Source organism: Pan troglodytes, chromosome 15 (assembly GCF_028858775.2).
Source record: "Pan troglodytes isolate AG18354 chromosome 15, NHGRI_mPanTro3-v2.0_pri, whole genome shotgun sequence".
In the NCBI taxonomy this organism is placed as follows: Eukaryota; Metazoa; Chordata; class Mammalia; order Primates; family Hominidae; genus Pan; species Pan troglodytes.
In genome coordinates, this window is record NC_072413.2 from 72,449,366 (window position 1) to 72,468,078 (window position 18,713).

An 18,713-nucleotide genomic window follows, 5' to 3' on the forward strand; every position below is an offset into this window, starting at 1 on the left:
GGAATCTCTTCTATTTTTCTTCCTATCTAGCATTGATGTTTATGATCGTTCTTTTAAAATCCGTATTTTCCACTCTTCATAAAAATGCCACAGGGCTGCCTGACAAATTTGCATTAAGGAATTTTGACATAATTAGCACCTGGCTTTAGTTGTAAATTATAGTCGGATAAATATATAAAGAGAAGGAGCATTTAAGCAATCTTTGGCCAGCAACTGTATTTAAAAATATTTTATTTTTTTTTGAATAGGTGATACATATGGTACAAAATTCAAAAAAATACAAAAGGAGATACAGTGAAAAGTCTCCCAATCCTGTACCTATCCACCCTGTCACCCTCCCCACAAACCACCATTGGTTCTAAGAATTTATCCTGCAGATGTAATCCCATAAATTAATGTGAAATATGCACAAGAATATTCATTACAGCATTATTTATAGCAAAAGACAGGAAACAATGGAAACGTCTGTCAGTGAGGGACTGATTAAATAAATTATGGTTTATCCATTCAATGGAATAGTATACAGCTGTAAAATGAAATGAGGCAGCTCTAATTGCAAGTATAAAAAAAAAGCGAAGTGCAGAACAGCATGTATAGTATGCTATTTGTATTTTAAACAAAGGAAATATGTATATATGCATACAATATCTCAAGGTTGGCAGGAAGGCGGAGATTGGAGTGTTGTGGGGGCAGTGGGAACAGCAGTTACGAAGGTGTAGTGCCAGCAGGATATATTTGGGGGATGGTAAGTTCTCCGATGGTGAGGTATAAGGCGGAGTGGCAAGGATGAGGTGAACAGACAACCGCTTCTCTTTCCCCATTCTTTAGACAAATAGTGTTATGTTACATGCTGTTATGCAACCCTCCCTTTTCCCCTTAATTTGTTTTGGATATCTTTCTTAAGGAATTTAGAGCTACCTTTTTTAAGGGTTCCATAGCAATTAATTGTTTCTAATCTTTAGCTATTACAAATGATGCAGTAATAACTTCTTACGTATGTCATTTTATATCTGGTGAAAATATATCTGAAGGTTAAGTTCCTAGAAGTGGAAACTACTGGATCAAAGAGTTAGTGCTTTTATAATTTTGAAGGACATTGCCATATTGTCCTCTTCAATATGTACTTCTGTCAGCTGTTATGAGAGTACCTATTTCCCACGTGCTTGCCAGCCAGGAGTCTTAACAAGCTTTTTGATCTTTGCCAATCTGACAGTTTTAAAAAGGATCTCAGTATGGTTTTAAGTTGCATTTCTTTTATTATGAGTGAAAGAATATTTTTACATGCGTAAGAGTGACTTATTTTTGTCTGCTGAAAACATCTCAATTAGTATAGGGACCTAGAGCAAATTATTTAAGCTTTCTATGTCTCAGTTTCCTCACCTGTAAATTGAGAATAAACAATAGTAAGTAGGATTATTGGATAATTAAATGAAATGTATGTATGGCACTCAGCACAGTGCCTGGCACATGGCAAGCATTCAATAAGTTATGTGATGGCTAACAATCAGAGGAGCAGGTAGGACAGGGCAGATTAAATTAAGAAAGTAGCATTCACTTCCATGCTCCAGTCACATGGAGCCTTGTTCATTTACATTGCCATTCATCAGAGAAGTACAAAGTCAGAGCTTTCCTTGTCTTTTAATAGTAAAGAGTCATTTCCCATTGGAACCCATCATAGGCTATCAGCAGAGCTGGCCAGGGAGTAGGCACAGCCTCATCTCTAATATTTAGACTTAGCCAACATGGTAAAGAAATTTAATCTGTTATGAAATAAAAACAACAGAAGAGACCAGATGTACATTTCTTTATTCCACCATGGTTCTGAACTCCCAGCTAGTTTGGGTTGGAGTGAGTCTCTGCTTGTAAACTCAGAGGAATGCCTGCCATCGTTTTCTGAAGGGAAAGGGCAGGGGTTTCTGAGTGGAGGGGAAAAACAACATTGGAAATCTGGCTTCTTCTGAACAAGACCACACTGGAAAATAGACTTTTTACTTTTAGCACATCAAACTGGTTTTCACAAAAGGAGATCCCAGAAGAGGTTTGTTTCCTGTAAGAAGCAGTGTTTATGTAATAGAGGTCTTTGTAGATGGGTACTGTATCCCATGGCAGCCCTTGCTGCTGGTGCCCATGGGCTATCACTGGGCGGATTCAGCTACTGAATATTTTCTTTAGACGTATAAAGCCTTGGCTCCCCTTTCTCATCAACTCCACTTATTTTTCATCATGTCTTCTTGCTGCTTTCTCAGGCTCTTTGTTCTTCTTCATTTGTGTCTCTTACACTCAACAAGCTAATATCAGTCTTGCTTCTCTGAGTGAAGGGATCTTCTGCCACTCCTTGGGGTCAGAGAATGGGCTACAGGATGGAGGTGTGGCAAAATCAGGGCCCAGAACAGATTGGCTGAGTGGTGGTGATGGTTCTTAGGAGGAGGCTCTGGAGTCAGTCCCCAAGCTTCCCCAAATCCTTTCTTGCTCCACAGATTCTGAAGGACCTCCCTAGGGCAGATGTAGCCTCTGTCCCAGTTGTGGGATCGTCAGGATGATGGTGGATTGTGGCTGGAAAGGGGTGTCTGCAGTGTGAGGCCAGGGGGCCTTGCATGCTTGCACAGCTTGGGAGGGTGGATGAGGGCCATCCTTTGGTAAGCATCCCATAGCAAGGCCAGGAAAGGTGGTGGACAGGGCCTCATGCGGTGGCTGAAGCATTAAAGCGATTGGTGGTGCTTGAGCCAAGCAAGGGCACGGAGGCAATGACCGAAGCTTACAGCCAGAGGCTAAGCTGGGAGAGATGAAAGCAGGCAAGGCTGATTGGGAACCTCTGGCCTGATGTCACGGTGTCTTCCCAGCTAGGAAATCATCCTCAAGGCCCCTGCCTGTGACTGGAGGCCATTTCCAGGTAGTTGCCACACTGACCCCTGACTGCTACTCCTTGGCAGTGCAGTGGGGGGGCCCTGCCTCAGCCACATATCCCGGGGAGCAGTGGCAGCGGTAGGAGCCCTCTGTGTTCTCGCAGTAACCATGGACACAGAGCACAGCAGGCCCGTTCAAGTCATCACACTCATTCACATCTAAGAGGAAACAAAGGAGAGTGCTGTAGGGAGCCCAGGTGCCTCTGCTGGCTGCCTCCACCTCTCTGGTTAGTAAGCCCTGGCCACTGCCCTAGAGTGAAACCCTAAGTGTGAAGCCAGAGGCTGAAGTCACTTCCCAAAACCAAGCAACTCAAGGACAAAGCAGGGGGCAGCAAGCTCATACCATGCCCAAGACCGTGCTCTCTTGTCCTTGTCGTTTGTCTGGGAACCTGCACGGAAGGGGCTTTCTAAAGCACATAATTAAACCTTCCTTTGGCGCTTTCTTCCCTTCCAGCCTGACGCAGACAGCCCCACTAGGAGGCAGCAGTGGCTCTTCCAGCCTTCCTGAGTTCAGGCGTCTCTGTGGGCAGTGGGCCAGCCTGACTCCTCCATCAGAATTCTGCACTTACCTACGCAGGCCATGTGGGCCGCATCCAGCTGGAAGCCCTCAAAACAGTCACAGGTGTAGCCCTCCCGCACGCGCACACAGCGGCCATTCTCACAGCCGTTCAGGATGCCGCACTCCTCCGCCTGAAGCCCTTCGAAGCCGGCTGGGGGCTCTGGGAGGAGGAAATCGGAGGGAGGAGGAGGCTGAGGGCTGTGTCCAGACTCTCCCTAATGCTGGGACCCTCGCCCTCCTGGACAAAGGGTGCCCCTGTGGAACTGTGGGGGTGGGGGCAGAGAGGATCATAAAATTCTCGTGGAAAGATGCTAGAACAAAAGGCAGTACTCTTGAAAAAAAAAGTGTGTGTCATTTTAGATGGGGAGATGTGTGTCATTTTAGATGGGCTTCAAATGAGGGCTCCAGGGAGGCTGAGACTCGCTGCTTCCACAATGCCCGGCTCCTGCTGGGGTTTGGGTGGTCGGGGAGTGTGTTGCTACATAGTTTTTGGGTTTGGGCGTGGGGATGGGGTGAGGTGTTTTGTTTAAACCTTCACATCGTGTTTTTGGGAAGTGGGGAACAATTGGTAGCAGAGGGGCCTCACTCAACACAAAGCAAAACGTCGACCAGATCTACCTAACCCTCTTCACTCTCTAAGCACCCCTCCACCCCATGGAAAAGGCCCCACCCTACCCAGCGGTATGGTTTTAGTCTGATGTGGTAGCTTTGCCTGTGGTGGGTACCGTGTGCATGGCACAGTGCTAGGCCTGACTTCCTCGTTAGACTCCAAGGCCTGAGTGTTTGGATCGCACCATTCACAAACCGAGTCATCACGGTGGGCCTTTAAAGTCCTTAGAAAACCTTAATCCACACTTCAGGTCACAAGTGTGAATGCTGGGTGTCCTTAGAGCAGGTTATTCTGCAGCCTGTAGGTGGCGTGGAGGGAGAAAAAGACTGCAGTGAACAGCTTTCTCTCTCTCTCAGTCCCCACAGGAAGCTTGTAGGTTGGGACAGGGGCAGTGTCCTGTACCTTTTTGTGTCCCTGTGATAGTTTATGACGGAGTTGTTAGGGTCGGACCTGGGCGTATGTACTTGTCTCAAGCGAGCCGTGAACGGGGACCTCTGGCTTGGTGTGTCTTCCCCCTTCCCAGTCCTCACCCTGCTGGCAATATGACTAGCAGGTGGAGGAGATGGAAGTGAAACAGCTTTGGTGCCCACCTCTTCCCCAGTTTTGCAGCAACACAGACCTGGATGGCTGGCCACGTAGTGGGGCTGGAGTTCTGAGGGCTGCAAAGGAGACTCAAGGATGGGTGTGTGGTCCGCTGAGTGACCGGCTGTGTTGGGGAAGGCAGGCTCAGGGACGGTGTCCTCGGGGCCCAGGTAGTTGTAGAAGGGGGCCCCATCTGGGCCATAGATGCTGTAGTGCAGGTCATCGGGCCCGGGGCCATACTCATAGCCTGGCCGGAAGTGGACCCCGGCCTCCCGCTCTGCCTCAATGCGAGCCACGTTGCACAGCTGAGCATAGACCTCTGTCAGGGAGGAGGGAGAGAAGGAGCTGGGTTCTAGCTCCTGCCAGCTAAAGCCTGGCTGGCTTTGTCTCTGGGAGCATGCAAGGACTGGTACCCTCTGGGAGATCCTGGCAACATTCCTCTCCCCACCTCTCCCCTGCCCTACTTTGTCCCCAAACAGCAGGGATGGAAGACAGGGCCTTTGCTCTGCTCCTTCTTTCTAGATCCCCAGTTCCAAGGTGAGGGCATCCCCCTCCCTGGGGCCTGGCCCAGCCCTGCAGGGTATCCCCTTTGCTCCCCCTCACCAGAGCTCCTCGGGGGACACAGAGCACACTGCTGGCTCCAGGCCTCGCCGTCCTGGCAGCAGCATTCCGTGTAGGTGGTGCGGTGCCCACGCAGGGGTTCGCTGCATACATCATTGGTGACTTTTTTCCAGCAGACGTCCATGTGGATGTCGTGGTCAGGGAGGTCCTCTGGTGGCACAGGGCACGGAGGCACATGAGCCCCCCAGCCCAGGTACCCTTCTCCTGCTCCCCCACGCTCAGGCCCACTCACCCGTGCTGCTGGTGCTGTTCATGCAGCGCTGCTGGCTGAGGTCCAGGGTGAGCGGGGGGCTGCAGAAGCAGTGGAAGGAGCCCTCCGTGTTGACGCACTCGCCATTCTCACAGGCCAGGTCCTGGCACTCATCGTGATCTGGGGAGGCAGGAAAGGGTGGGGCATTGCCAAGGTGGCCTTTCCACCAACCACCCTCAGGGAAGGGTGTTTTCCTATCACTGATAATGAAGAGTTAGTGCCCTGCCTCCCTCCCCTCAACCCAGCCCAGCCTGGAAGGCCCCTCCCTGGGGACAATCTCTGACAGCCCACAGCTCCTTCACCTGGGACCAGCCTGCTGCAGTGGGCGGCCTCCCTAGGAAGGGGGACTCTCAGCAATAATGGGACTGGCTGGCAGGGGCTGGGTGGGCCATTATTCAGCTGTGGGCCTGGGGTGGGGGCAGGGATCATGTGTGTCCTCACCCTCACACTTCTTGTGGGAAGCATCGTAGTGGAAGCCGGGATTGCACAGGCAGACATAACCAGGCACGGTGTTGAGGCACCGGCCGTTCGGGCAGAGACCAGGCCCGAATATCACACACTCATCCGCATCTGTGGAAGGCAGAGCTGAGGTGAGAGGAAGGTGAGAGGCAGTTTGAGGGGTACCTAGAGCAGGGAATCCAAAGCCAGGCTGGGTTTCAATCCCAGCTCTGCCACTTACTAGGTGGCTTTGGGCAAGTTGCTTAAGTTCGCCTTGCCTCCGGTTCCTACATACTCTTAGAGTTGTTGTAAGGATGAAAAGGTGTTAATATGTGTGAGGTGCTCAAAAAAGTGCACGGCATGTAGCCAGCACCCAAGAAAAGCAATCTCTGTCTCCATCATTTCCTTCTCAAGACTAGCTTCAGGACTAGGGTGCTGAGGGGCGCAGTGCCTGGACCATCCTACTGTGAGTGTGTGTTCCCCAGAGGTTCTGGCCTCATCAGTGCGGCCAGGGAGATGAGCGCAGCCTCTGGCCTCTAGAGCAGTGCTCTCCACTCTGTCCCTGTGCCCACATGTGGCTGTGGGTGAGAGTTAGTCAAGGCATCATAGTTTGTTTCTGGAGGTGCAGCTTGGGAGAGCAGGGAAACTGAGGTGAGGCTCATGTGGACACTCCAAGAGCAGCTTGAGTCAGAACTTCCAGCTAACACTCTGCAGGGAGTCAGCCCTGGGACAGAAAAGGTGGAGGCAACCTGGGAGGCCAGGGCTGGATGCAGAATTTCCCCAGGGACCCTGTGGAGGAGCAGGCTAGGGCCCACTCAGGTGAATGGAGTTTGGGGCAGAGGATGGAGCAGGTTACCTGTGTACATGGTCTGTCCAAACGTCCAGGCTCCTTCCACAGGAATGTAGCCTTTTCCACTAGGGCAGATCTCGCTGAATTCAGCTATGTAGAGAGGCGTTTCAGCTCAGAGTGGGGAGGGCCCTGCCCCCTTCCTCTCTCCCCTTCTTTCAGTGTCACCTTGCAGAGCTGACCCTTCGAGGATCTGGAACCCTTGGGGTCTTACCTGAGTCCTCAGACGGGCAGAGGTCACAGGCATCTCCCCAGCTAGCGCCCTGGGTGCAGCAGCATTCGGCCTGTGTGGTGTTCCGGCCCAGGACACTGGAGCAGGGCGCATGGCCCTTCTGCCCAGAGTAGCAGTCCATGCGGGTGGGGGACGGGGCATGGTCCCCCGTTGGGGCCTCAGAGATACTCTGACCTGTGCGTGACAGATGCTCATTACTGTCTGTTCATGACCCTCTAAGGGGGGTCAATAGTCCTTGACTTTATTTCTTAAATTTAACATTTGTGTAGCACTTTACAGTGGAAAAAATTCTGTTACCTATATTACCTCACTGAGGCTCTCCACAACCCTAAGAAGTGGCCTAATCATCATCTCAAGAAATTGAGGCTTAGAGAGGCTTGGGGCCTCGCCACCGCTGTGCGATTAAGCTATTAAGCAGTGCAGCAGGGATCTGACCCCAGTTCCTCCTCCCCTGCGCTTTGCGGTATACCACCCTGCCTGCCTCCCTGGGATGGGCTGCCCCCAGTGCCTGGCATGCCATATGGGCAGCCCTCTGGTCCATTCTGCTTCACATGTACCCCAGCCCCTCCCACCCTTCCTCGTCTCCCTCACTTTCCCCCAAGGCAGTGAAGACCAGCTGAGTCCTAGTCCAGCCTGGCGTGAGAGGCTGAACCCAGGAGCTCTCGGGTGGAGTGGGAAGTGGGAAAGGGAGAGCCCGGTTTAGTTCAGCTCCAAGTCCTCTCTCATCCAGAAGGTTCCCAGGGATTAGATGGATTCAGGGTCCCTCCAAGGCTCAATCTGCGGTCCCTGGGGCCACCCTAAGTCAGCATCAGGGTTTCCTGAGCCTCCTCTAGGATCGTCGCCACCCTGTAGCTCCTGGTTTTGCTGCGCCCGGCCCTCAGCCTCCTCACCCCTCCATGCACCAGGCCCCACCTGCACCTCCCTATGCTGCCCCAGGCCCTGGCCCAGTGTCCCCCTCAGCGGCTAGAGGCTAGTAGAGGGATGCAGAGGGACACGCTCTCTGTAAACCTCTGAGTCACCATGGATAATGCGTCTCCCAGGCCTCACCTCCAGCCCCCCGTGGGCGGCAGTGCCCCTCCTGGGCATCGTACTCCTCCAGGTCACTGGCACAGAGGCACAGGAAGGAGCCCTCCACGTTCTCACAGAGCGCGGCCCCACACACCGCCAGCATAAGCTCACACTCGTTCACATCTGCCAGGTGTGAGAACAGGCTCGTGGGCAGAAAAGAGGCAGCCCGTGCCCCCTGCCCCTGACTACAGCCCACTGCCCCCAAAAGAAGCAGGCTAGGCCTTGGGGAAGAAACAAGAGTAAGTATAGATTTGCAGGGAGGAGGAACCGATGGACAGAGGGCATGGGAAAGAAGAAAAAAGGAGAGGAGTGGCAGCAAACGGTCACAGAAGTGCACAAAGAGGAAGGGTTACCCCTCAGTGCACATTCTCCAAACCTCGTGCCTCCTGAGGCTCTGAGGCTTGAGGACACCTGCTGCCCTGCTGGCAGAGCGCGGCTGTGCTTCCCCTTACCCGCCCGGCCCATGTGCCCCTGGGCGAGGAGTTGAAGTCTCCCTCTTCTTTGAAGCCTCCCTTGCCCATGCTCTGGGGACCCGTGATGGAGCCACGTGACCAGGACCAGTTGAGGAGGAGGACCCCAGGGCCTTCCCTTCCCTGGCCCAGACCTTGGGTAGCCCACAGGCTCCTCACCCACACAGTCCCAGCCTGAGGGAGAGATCTCGAAGCCCTGGTCACAGAGGCAGCGGAAGGAGCCGTCAGTGTTGTCACAGAAGCCGTGGCTGCCACACATGGTGTCGTTGGCGCACTCGTCTATGTCTGTGGGACAGTGGGAACCAGGATAGAGGGTGTGTGTGTGTGTGTATGTGCGCGCGCGCGCATGTGTGCACTCTCTCACACGCATGCACACTCTCTCGTTCTCTGCTGAGAATACTTATTTGGCTTATTAGCACCAAGACCTGTGAAAAGCAGCCTCTCAACCCAGGATAAGAAAATCCTAACATTCACAGTCCTGTGGCATCTTTCGTAAGCTCTGCTGGATGGAAAATATACAAGCTACAATCAGCTGCAAAAAATCGTGTCCTCAGGAGAAAATCATGTCTCGCTCAATACGTGAAAAATAGGTTTTCTCAGCCCTCTCTCCTCTCTCTCCTCCCTCCCTACTCACCAATGCAGTCTCCGTTCGGGGCCATGTGGAAGCCAGGCTGGCAGCCCAGAACACAGCGGTAGGAGCCAGGGCTGTTTTCACACTTCCAGGTGCCACACACCGGGTCTCCATAGTCCTCACACTCGTCGATATCTGTCCCCAGAGCCATGCCATGAGAGAGGACAGAGGTGGCCAGGTCACTGCTGTGGTCCCACAGGGTCATGCCCCACAACCTCTAGGGTTCTTGATCTATTCCAAATTACTGTGCTCATCCCAACCCCAGCACATCAAGGTCAGGACGATTTCCCCTGACCCTGCAGGGCTGAGCCTCTGGGAAGAGAACCGTATGCTATTTAGGAAGCAGTGAGCTCCTGCCCTTCTGTGACACTCCTTTTCCTCCACTGCCCCCATCTGTCTCCTATCCCTACCAGCAGAGCACTGTACTTCTCTTTACACGAAGCCTTCAGCATAGTGTATTACAGAGAGTTGTCTTCATATCTGATTCCCTTGCTTTCAAGATCATCCATAACTGTCTATTTGTCCTAGCAAAAGACATTGAGCATAGCAGGTGTTTAATGTCTATTGAATCAATTTGGCCTTTAAAACTAGATTGTGTGCTCTGCCAGCACGAAGATGATGATTGTCTTCATTTTGTCATCCTTGGACAGCCCCTGAGCCCTGAGTCTCAATACATACACTATTTGTTGGACACTTCATCTGTGGAAAGTGCTCTGCTCCACGGGAGCTAAGGACCAGGCAGGGTAGAGATGGGCAGACGTGGGCAGAGCCCTTACCCACACACTCTCCACTCTCTGGGGAGGGCTGGAAGCCAGTCTCACATAGACAGTTGAAGGAGCCCTCGGTGTTGACACAGTGCCCTCCCAGACACGGGTCTGTGGCGGCACACTCGTCCACATCTAGAGTAGAGATGGCTGTCAGCAGACCCAGCCATGGGTCCCTTCCCTGTTAGGGTCCTGTGTAGCTTCCTCTGGGCCCTGAGTAGCCCATAGGAGAGTCAGGGAGTGGCTTATGTAGGAAAAGGCTCGAAGCCAGAGGCCAGGCTGCGGGAGGTGGGCACCGGGGTGGGGGTGAGGGGTGACGTGGGGTCCCTGGGACTGGAGCTCTGTAAAGGGGAGAAGTGACACTCGGAGTTTGGAGCGGGTGCATGCCTGCTGTCAAAGTCGTGAAGAGGCCCTGGTGAGAGACTGAGTCCCTCCCTCCCTGAGCCCCGGGCTCCCTCACATCACTCCTCGCTCCCATCTTCTCCTCCCTGGGCAGGGCCGTGAGCACTTGCTCTCAGTACTGGTATTAAAAGGGACACCACTCTAGTCTTAGCCTGTAGCGCCCATGCTCCTGACCAGTAGAGGTAGCTGTGCTGGCTTCCCATGCTCCTGGCCAGTAGAGGTAGCTGTGCTGGCTTCTCACCCTGGCAGCTGGTGCCCCCCTCTGCGCTGACGAAGCCAGGCGCGCACAGACAGAAGAAAGACCCGTGGCTGTTGAGGCACTCGCCGTGGGGTGCGCAGTGCTCCTCCCCCATGCACTCATTCACATCTGCAGGGAAAAGATGGGGAGTGGGTGTCTGCTGGGGATGTGCCTGCCTCCCCACACACTCATGCCCCCCACCCCCAGTAGGGTGACCTGGGTCACTCACCCTCACACACGGTGCCATTGGCCAGCTGGAAGCCCTGGGGACAGAGGCACTGGTAGGAGCCCACAGTGTTCTTGCACTCGCCTCCCAGGCAGCTGCTCTGGGGGTCTTCACATTCATCCACATCTGCAGGGCCACACAGGGGAGGAAGACAGCCGATGGCAGCACCTCCCAAGGACAGGAGCCAAGGGGGTAGTCTCCAGAGGACCTGTCACCTGCCTGCAGAGCTGGACCCACGGGGGATCATCCCCTCATGAGGCAGCACAGCTGGGACAAGCTTGTGAGCGACTCTTGGGGAGCGGGATGATGGCAGCTCCTCCAGCCTCAGCAGCCCCCCACCTGCTGGGCTTCACCATGGCCCTGACAGAGGGGCATCCCATTTGTGTCCTCTCCCACACAGAGGCTCATACCTTCACAGGAGTCACCCAGGGGGCTGGGCCGGTAGCCCCCATCGCAGTCCTTGCAGGAGAAGGAGCCAGCCGTGTTGGTGCAGACTCCGGAGGGGCAGACTCCCGGGAAGGCACACTCATCTAGGTCTGCAGACAGACAGCGCTCGCCCGGGGACCTAGGAGGGCTCCCACTTCCCAGGCAATGCAGGAACCTCACCGTGGCCTCCCTCTCTGAGCCCCTGGGGCTTTCCTAAAACCCCCTCCCTAGAACGCTCCCGGGGCAGCCCTGCCCTCAGCTTCCCTCTTCTCTGTGACTGGCTTTTCCTCCTGTCCTCACTCTGAACTTGGGGATTATGACAATAGAAGCTCTTGTTGGGGCCAGGTCCATTTATGGGGTCTTCTAGCCTAGCCTGGAGCCCCTCGGCATCAGCCCCAAACTGGGGACAAATTGAGTGTTCTTTGGGAGGTAAGACAGCCTATATTCTGTCCCCTTCCACCACTGCCTCCCCAGGGTTACCTTCACAGGCAGTGCCGTCTTCATTCACCCAGTACCCGTTCTCACAGGCAGAGCAGGCGAAGGAGCCCTCCGTGTTGAGGCAGAGGCCTGTGGGGCATGAGGCCCGGCTGGCACACTCATCCACATCTGAAATAGGGCATTGCATTCTGTGTGGGACTCTGCAGGACAGACAGGCCAGGACACTGGCAGGTAGGCAGGGGTGGGGGAAGGACAGGTCTGGGCAGGGATGTGTTGGGTCAGTGTGAATAGGGATGCAAGGCCAGGGGTGGATTCAGGGGGCCAAGGGTGGTGTGCAGAGGGGAGGGAGCCACAAGCTGGACTGGCCTGCGGAGAAGGGGTGCTTCAGCATCTCTGTACCTTGGCAGCCCTTCTCATCTGAGGTGACCTCATAGCCCTGCTCACAAGAGCATCTGAAGGAGCCTTCTAGGTTGGTGCACTTTCCATGGGCACAGACCCCGGGAGTCAGACACTCATTCACATCTGTGGGAGAGAAGTCCAAGATGGTGGGCTGACCTCCTCCCCATCCTGCAGCCCCCGCTGGCAGGCTCCGAGCATCTCAGTTATGAGGCCAGGGAACCAGCCTTCAGAGGGGCCGCAGGCCACCTGGGGAGGCCATGAGGCCATGCTCCCTCCTCCCACCTAGGCAGGGCAGGGCGTCCCATCCCCCGGGCTCACTTCAGCCCTATCTAGTAACTCAGAGCACTCTGCATGTATCCACGCAGGGGGCCAGGTCTCCCCACCCTGGGGCTGGTTTGGCTCATCTGAGGATACTTGAAATGAGGTGTCCAAGACCCTTGACTTCCCTCATTGTGTGTGCCAGGAACCCTACATGACCTCCTACCTGCCAACCAAACAACCCACGATCCCGACCCAACAAGCAGCTTCTGCGGGTGGGCGGGCAGCGTGGAGAGAGGCCAGTCATGCCGAGGTGGCTGAGTGGCAGCCTTGAGGGCCTGGGAAACGTCTGCCCTCTCCAGAGCCTCAAAGCGTCTATTCAACACTCAGTCCCTCCCAGCATTCTGAACCCTGAGCCTTTCTTCCTGAGGGGGCTGCAGGAAAAGAGCACACGCCTCCTGCTGCAGACCTGCTGCCCTTCTGAGGGAGGAGCGCCCCACTGTGCGGTGGGCGTGCTGTTTAGACGCTGCTTTTGAGATGCAGAAGAGCAGAAGACCCTTCCTCCCTGGGAACTGCAGAAAGGCCTGGCCCCATCCTAAGACCCTTAGGCTCCTCGCTCCACCACAGGATCCAGCTACAGAAGCTGCTGGGACTTTGGGCAGTCACTCCAGAATGAATATGGCCAAAGAGGAGAAAAGGGCCCCACCCTAGCTGATTCAGAGGGCAGAGCCCTGGCGACTCATGCCCAGCGTCATCTGGGAACCCAGCTAGATCATGGAGGACAACAGCCTCCAAGCCACCTCCCTCTGCCCACCTCTTTCCCTTTCTGTGTGTGGGCTCAACCAGAGGTCTCAAGGCCGAATGGCCTGCTCAGTGCCTTGGCCAGCAGCCCTCACCTACACAGCTCCCACTCTGGCCCCGGTAGCCCTCCTCACAGGCCAGACAAGTGTAGGAGCCGGGGGAATTGACGCATCTCCCATCAGGGCAGGTACCGGGGTGACGGCATTCGTTGATATCTGCAAAACAGCAGCCCCTCCCTTGGTCATCCCTGGGAACATAGCAAATGGGTAGGTCTGTGACACAGCAAATCCTTGTCCCTGCCTTTGGCTGGGGAGAGGGACGGACAGAGGGAAACTAGGAAAGAATGAGAGCTGCCCTGTGTTCCCAACTCCACCTCTCACCCACCGTCTGGGACAAAAGAGGGAGATGGAAGAACTTAAAAATTAGAAAGGGAGACTCCCTGGGTGGGCGCAGTAGGCTATGGTTACCACCAGCTGTGGGAGGGTCAGAGGCTCCACTTTGTGAGCTGGGCTGTTTGGGATGGGCTTTCATCTCTCCCCTGGCGAATTCCTAATCCTTTATAAGCAGTGACCATTACTGGGATGTGCTTGGCACAGCAGCTAACTGGATTGCCAGAGGCTCCAGAATAGATCATCGGAGGGGCAGTGAAGGCAACTTGGGCTTCCTTGCACCAGGAAATGAGGACCATGGAGGAACCCCCAATCTTGGATATGGCCAAGACCAGCTCTGAGGCTGAGTGCAGACTGTAGGGTAGAGCTGGCAAAGCTTCTCTGCTGGAGAGCTGTCAGACATTTCTTCCAGCCAAGAATCATGTAGGGATCCTGGCACCCACTCTGGTGAGATCCAGGAAAGTCAGCCAGAAGGGGTAAGCCTGGACACCAAATGGACACCCAGGGGACGAGGAGACCCAGGAAGGGAGAGTGGCAACAGGAAGAGGAGGGAGCTAGTTCTCCCCGGAGCCGAGGAGAGGGCTCTTCCCCCACGTAACCTGGCATATCATGGGCTTCATCATCAAGGCACCCAGGGGACCTGGACCGAGTGAGGGAGGTCCTGTCACAGGGACTGAACTCTGAGTCAGCACTGCAGGAGGACATTATGCCCCTCTGGCCCGGTATCAAGGCTCTGGCCCACTCTTCACAACAGGTCCATTGGCCAAGGAAAGAGGAGGGGTTCTTCTTCCTAAATGGGTAATTGTCATTCTCCTAGAGGAAGTCCACCAGCTTATGCAGATTTAGAGGCCCTACTGCCCGAGGGGAGGACCTACTCAGCACCTATGGAGGAAGTGTGGGAGGCAGGCCTAGGGTCCGAACATAGGCTTTCTGCAGAGGGACTAAAGCCAGCAGCTGTCACTGCTGCTGGACATGGAGAGGAGAGGACATGGACCTTAAAGTGGAGGGGGAAAGTGAGTCCTCTCTGAGGTTGTTTGGCTTCCAGAAGTCAGGACACATCGAAGCCCTCTGTCCCAGAGGACTGGGACCCTCTCAAGCCTAAAGCTTCTGCCTGAGGGTCCAGAAGACGGGGACATCGCCACAGGGCAGGTGGTTTTCAGGTGGGTCTCTGCAAGGAGAGTCCCACAACTCCCATATAATCTTGGGGACACTGAGATAAGGCGCATCTCTGGCAAGAGGGTAGCCCCAGCCCCTACTTGAGTTGTGGTGACACCAGCCTTAACTATTCTAAGGGCTTCTGTAAAGTAAGAGATGGATAAAATGAAGGATCTAAGATGACTAACTTTGGCCACCCAAGAGACAGAGGCCAGTGCCATGACCTGTTGGCCTTGGCCAAGGTACTTGAAGGAGGATGGGCAAAGCCACTGAGAATGAGCAGCAATCCCTGTTCCAGGGATGCCAGATGATCTCTTCCAGGATGAAGAGAACGAGATTGAGGCAAAGCTCCTCCTAAATCCATGCCAGGAAAAATGAAGTCTCTGGACCTTTCCTGCAGGGATCAGGCAACGTGGGAAGGAGATAAGGTTTGCCAGGAGCAAAGGGCCCTGAAGTCTGTCCTGCCCCAAACATGCTGGGCACATCTCTTGGAGGTGGTGTGTGTAGTGTCTTAATGCTGGGCATTTAGGATGCATGTGGCATTCCAGCTCTCCACTTTCTGCACCACGGTAATCTGGTGCTTCCTAGTCTCTTGTGGTTGGGTGGGGCCATGAGACTAGTGAGGGCCAATGAACTGTGAGTGTGTATGATACGGATAATTTATGGACCAAACCATTTAATTTGTGCAACCCTCCAGAGTGCTCTTTTATTCTTCCACAGAGACTGGCTGTTCCTTTAGCCTACATCTCCAATGAGGAAACATGGGGCAGAGCCCCCAGCTGACCCTTGATGGACATGTGGCACTGATGAGATAGAAACTTGGCTGCTGCTGGGCATGGTGGCTCGCGCCTGTAATCCCAGCACTTTGGGAGGCCAAGACAGGCGGATCATCTGAGGTCAGGAGTTCAAGACCAGCCTAGCCAAAATGGTGAAACCCCATCTCTACTAAAAATACAAAAATTAGCCGGGTGTGGTGGCGGGCACCTGTAGTCCCAGCCACTCGGGAGGCTGAGGCAGGAGAATCGCTTGAACCCGGTGGAGGAGGAGGTTGCAGTGAGCCAAGATCACACCACTGCACTCCAGCCTGGGTGACAGAGCGAGACTCTGTCTCAAACAAACAAACAAACAAACTTGGCTGCTATGTCAATAAGATAGGGGTTGTTTGTTAACGCAGCATAACCTTGTCTATCTTGGCATGCCACTGCTGGCTTCCTTCCTCAGACCAGAGCCCCAGCCAGTGATTATCACACGTGAATGGGAGGGGGAGGGCAGATGATGAAAGCAGCCCCTCATTCTCCACCCGAGCCAGGGAAGGGCTCTCCTTGGTGGAAGTGAATATAACTGAACCATTAGCCAAGCCAATCCAAAGGAGCCAGAGGAAGATTCCGAATGAAGCAGATTCTATTACCAGCTACCCTGAGGCTGTCCCACCAGCATCTTGGTGCCTGGACTGGAACCAGTCACTGGATGCAGAAATATTCCAGTTTTTCTGCCTGGCCTAGGGTATGAATGTTAATCTGAGATTACGGTGTGTTTTGGAGGGTTTTAATATTCTGTCTTTGAAGCCAGGAGCCATCTGTCTTCTTCCTGTGTTCCCAGCCCATGGCCGACACAGCTGGTGCTCAACAAATGTTTGCTAACCAAAGAGTGGGAGAGTATGCCTCAAACTTCACCCTTCATCTTTTTGGTATAAGGCTGCTGAAGAGACCCCAAAGGGCCCACGGCAACAATCAATCCAGAGACCAGCTTGCCAAGCTTCTGTTGGTTCGCTGGGAGAATCCTGGAGCTTCTCTAACCACAGATCAGCCTTTGGATGAGGAAATATAAAGGCATTCACTTCTGGTGGTTGTGAGAGCATGGGGTGGGGGTAGGGAAGGCACTCAGGCAGGGGCCAGAAGCTCAGGTGACCTTGGTTATGGCTGGGCGACACCAAAGGCCCTGGCAGTCTGCAGGGAAGTCTATCCCCTGTCCGTGGGAACCTGGAGTCCCGGTACGACGGAAATGCCGTTGAGACTGCTGGACGGGCCTCTGTCCAGACCACTCAGCCTTTCACCAGAGACTTTCAGTTTCAGTGGCGAGAGTGGTTTCTGACTTGGAGAAAGAAGAAAGAGGGAGAGGAAATTGACTGGGCTCCCAGGGTGATGGGCCGGGCTTGTGGTTACCGATGGAAACCTGGAGAAGTGTGCGGGCTACATCATTCTTTCTTTCAACAGACTCAGAGTGTCTGCCCTGGGCCAGGAACTCTGCCTGACCTCCCAGATGAGGTGCGTGTCTAGAACCTTTCCTTGGGAAGGGAAGGAGAGGGCTGGGGTATGGGAGAGCCTGGACATGAAAAAGAACTACCCTCTGACAGTAACATTTCCCTCTACTTATTCAAGGTCTGTATGTGCCAGACGGTGCCTAGCACTTTGTATACATTAGCTTATCCGGTGCTCACAAACATCTCTGAGATGGGCATTACAGTTCAATTTCCAGACATCGCGTCAAAAGCCAAACCCAAGCCTGTCTGCACCAGAGCCTGTGCCCTTCACACAGACTGGTTAATATAAATCTGATTTTTTTTTTTTTTTTTGAGACAGAGTCTCACTCTATTGCCCAGGCTGGAGTGCAGTGGCGTGATCTCGGCTCACTGCAACTTCCACGTCCTGGGTTCAAGTGATTCTCCTGCCTCAGCCTCGCAAGTAGGTAGGATAACAGGCATGTGCTATCACGCCCAGCTAATTTTTGTATTTTTAGTAGAGACGGGGTTTCACCACGTTGGCCAGGCTAGTCTTGAACTGCTGATCTCCAGTGACCCACCTGCCTCGGCCTCCCAAAGTGCTGGGATTACAGGTGTGAGCCACCGCGCCCAGCCTAAACCTGATGTTTTTAATGTTCTGGTATTTTCTTGATTCATTTCCTCTCATTTTACTTCTCTTTTTGATAAAGTCTAATGTCAAATTCACAGTGTCATTATGATGCTTAAATGAGGTAATCTATTGAGGACCTAACCCAGACACCTGGGACACAGGAGGCACCTGTCAGTGGTGGGTGCCATCATTCTCCATTCTCCTGAAGATGCCAGGCTGTCTTATCTCCATCGTGCTAAGGAGGACAAGGCAGGTGGGTTCCGGCTTTGGTCATGGGTAGGCCTGAGTTTTAAAGGGGGAGGACCAAGAGGGAGGCATTGGGAGGTGACACACTGGGGCTGAAGGCAGAGCTGTCTGTCCTGCACCTGCCGCAACCTCTCCCCTTTGCTTCTCTGGACTTCGCTTCCATGGTAGTGGTATTGGGAAGGGAGGCTGTCCTTTCACAAAGTACACAAGCTCTTCTCTGACTTCCAGGCCCTTCCGAAAGCAGGCAAGTCCCAGCCAGGGAAACCTGGAGGCTGGGAGGAGTCTCAGCCTAAGCTCGGACCCAGGGCCAGGTTCTTCTTGGACTGCGCCTGGATTTACCCTCATTTCTTCCTGTCCCAGCCAGTCTCGAGAGCAAATGCCCTGGGCCTCCTACAAGCCTGTGACACCCCAGCCTGACAGGGACGTGGTGGCAGCAAAGCTGCCAGGGGTCTTCAGAGCTGGCACGAGACAGGCAAGGGTCTGTGAGGAGACCAGTTAGCAATGTCACAGCGCCTTTTGGCTGGGTCTGGGAAAGACAGAAGGATCTGGAATCCCTCCCTCCCTCCCTCCCTTCCTCCCTCCCTTCCTTCCTTCCTTCCTCTAGCATTTATTGGGTGCTTATCAGGTGTCCATGTATGGGCCATCTAAAGATATGGCCCAGCCCTCAGAAGCTAACAATCTAACAAGCTTAATAAGAAGGCTGACACTCCCAGACACACCGACTCTTCCTCTGCCCCATGAGAAGAGCACATTTTTCAAGGCAACAGGGCAGAGGTTACAGAGGAGATGTTCCTAAGGTGTCATGTGGATAAAGTTGTTCATGCTCCCCTGCTGCAGGTGGCAGACAGGATGCCAGAATGTCACTGAGGGGATGGAAGGGCTCAGGAATTCTCATAGGTGTCTCTGTCCAT

General features: G+C 53.9%; 1 protein-coding gene across 2 annotated transcripts in view; it reads right to left on the reverse strand.

The window, feature by feature from the left end:
- Window positions 1–214: 214 nt before the first annotated feature.
- LTBP2 (latent transforming growth factor beta binding protein 2) overlaps window positions 215–18,713 on the reverse strand; it is a 113,690-nt gene continuing 95,191 nt past the window's right edge. Inside the window, exons 19-36 of one of the 2 annotated variants that reach the window (XM_016926412.3) lie at window positions 13,259–13,378; window positions 12,105–12,227; window positions 11,748–11,873; window positions 11,252–11,377; window positions 10,845–10,967; window positions 10,619–10,744; window positions 9,988–10,110; window positions 9,215–9,346; window positions 8,740–8,865; window positions 8,090–8,233; window positions 7,025–7,216; window positions 6,820–6,903; window positions 5,967–6,095; window positions 5,508–5,645; window positions 5,258–5,425; window positions 4,692–4,973; window positions 3,473–3,622; window positions 215–3,062 (exon numbers count right to left, since the gene is read on the reverse strand). In XM_016926412.3, the coding sequence (XP_016781901.1) occupies window positions 2,917–3,062; window positions 3,473–3,622; window positions 4,692–4,973; window positions 5,258–5,425; window positions 5,508–5,645; window positions 5,967–6,095; window positions 6,820–6,903; window positions 7,025–7,216; window positions 8,090–8,233; window positions 8,740–8,865; window positions 9,215–9,346; window positions 9,988–10,110; window positions 10,619–10,744; window positions 10,845–10,967; window positions 11,252–11,377; window positions 11,748–11,873; window positions 12,105–12,227; window positions 13,259–13,378 (2,558 nt within the window). In that variant the 3' untranslated portion in view covers window positions 215–2,916. The remainder of the gene's footprint in view (window positions 3,063–3,472; window positions 3,623–4,691; window positions 4,974–5,257; window positions 5,426–5,507; window positions 5,646–5,966; window positions 6,096–6,819; window positions 6,904–7,024; window positions 7,217–8,089; window positions 8,234–8,739; window positions 8,866–9,214; window positions 9,347–9,987; window positions 10,111–10,618; window positions 10,745–10,844; window positions 10,968–11,251; window positions 11,378–11,747; window positions 11,874–12,104; window positions 12,228–13,258; window positions 13,379–18,713) is intronic. The other variant, XM_063793715.1, reaches the window with a different exon arrangement.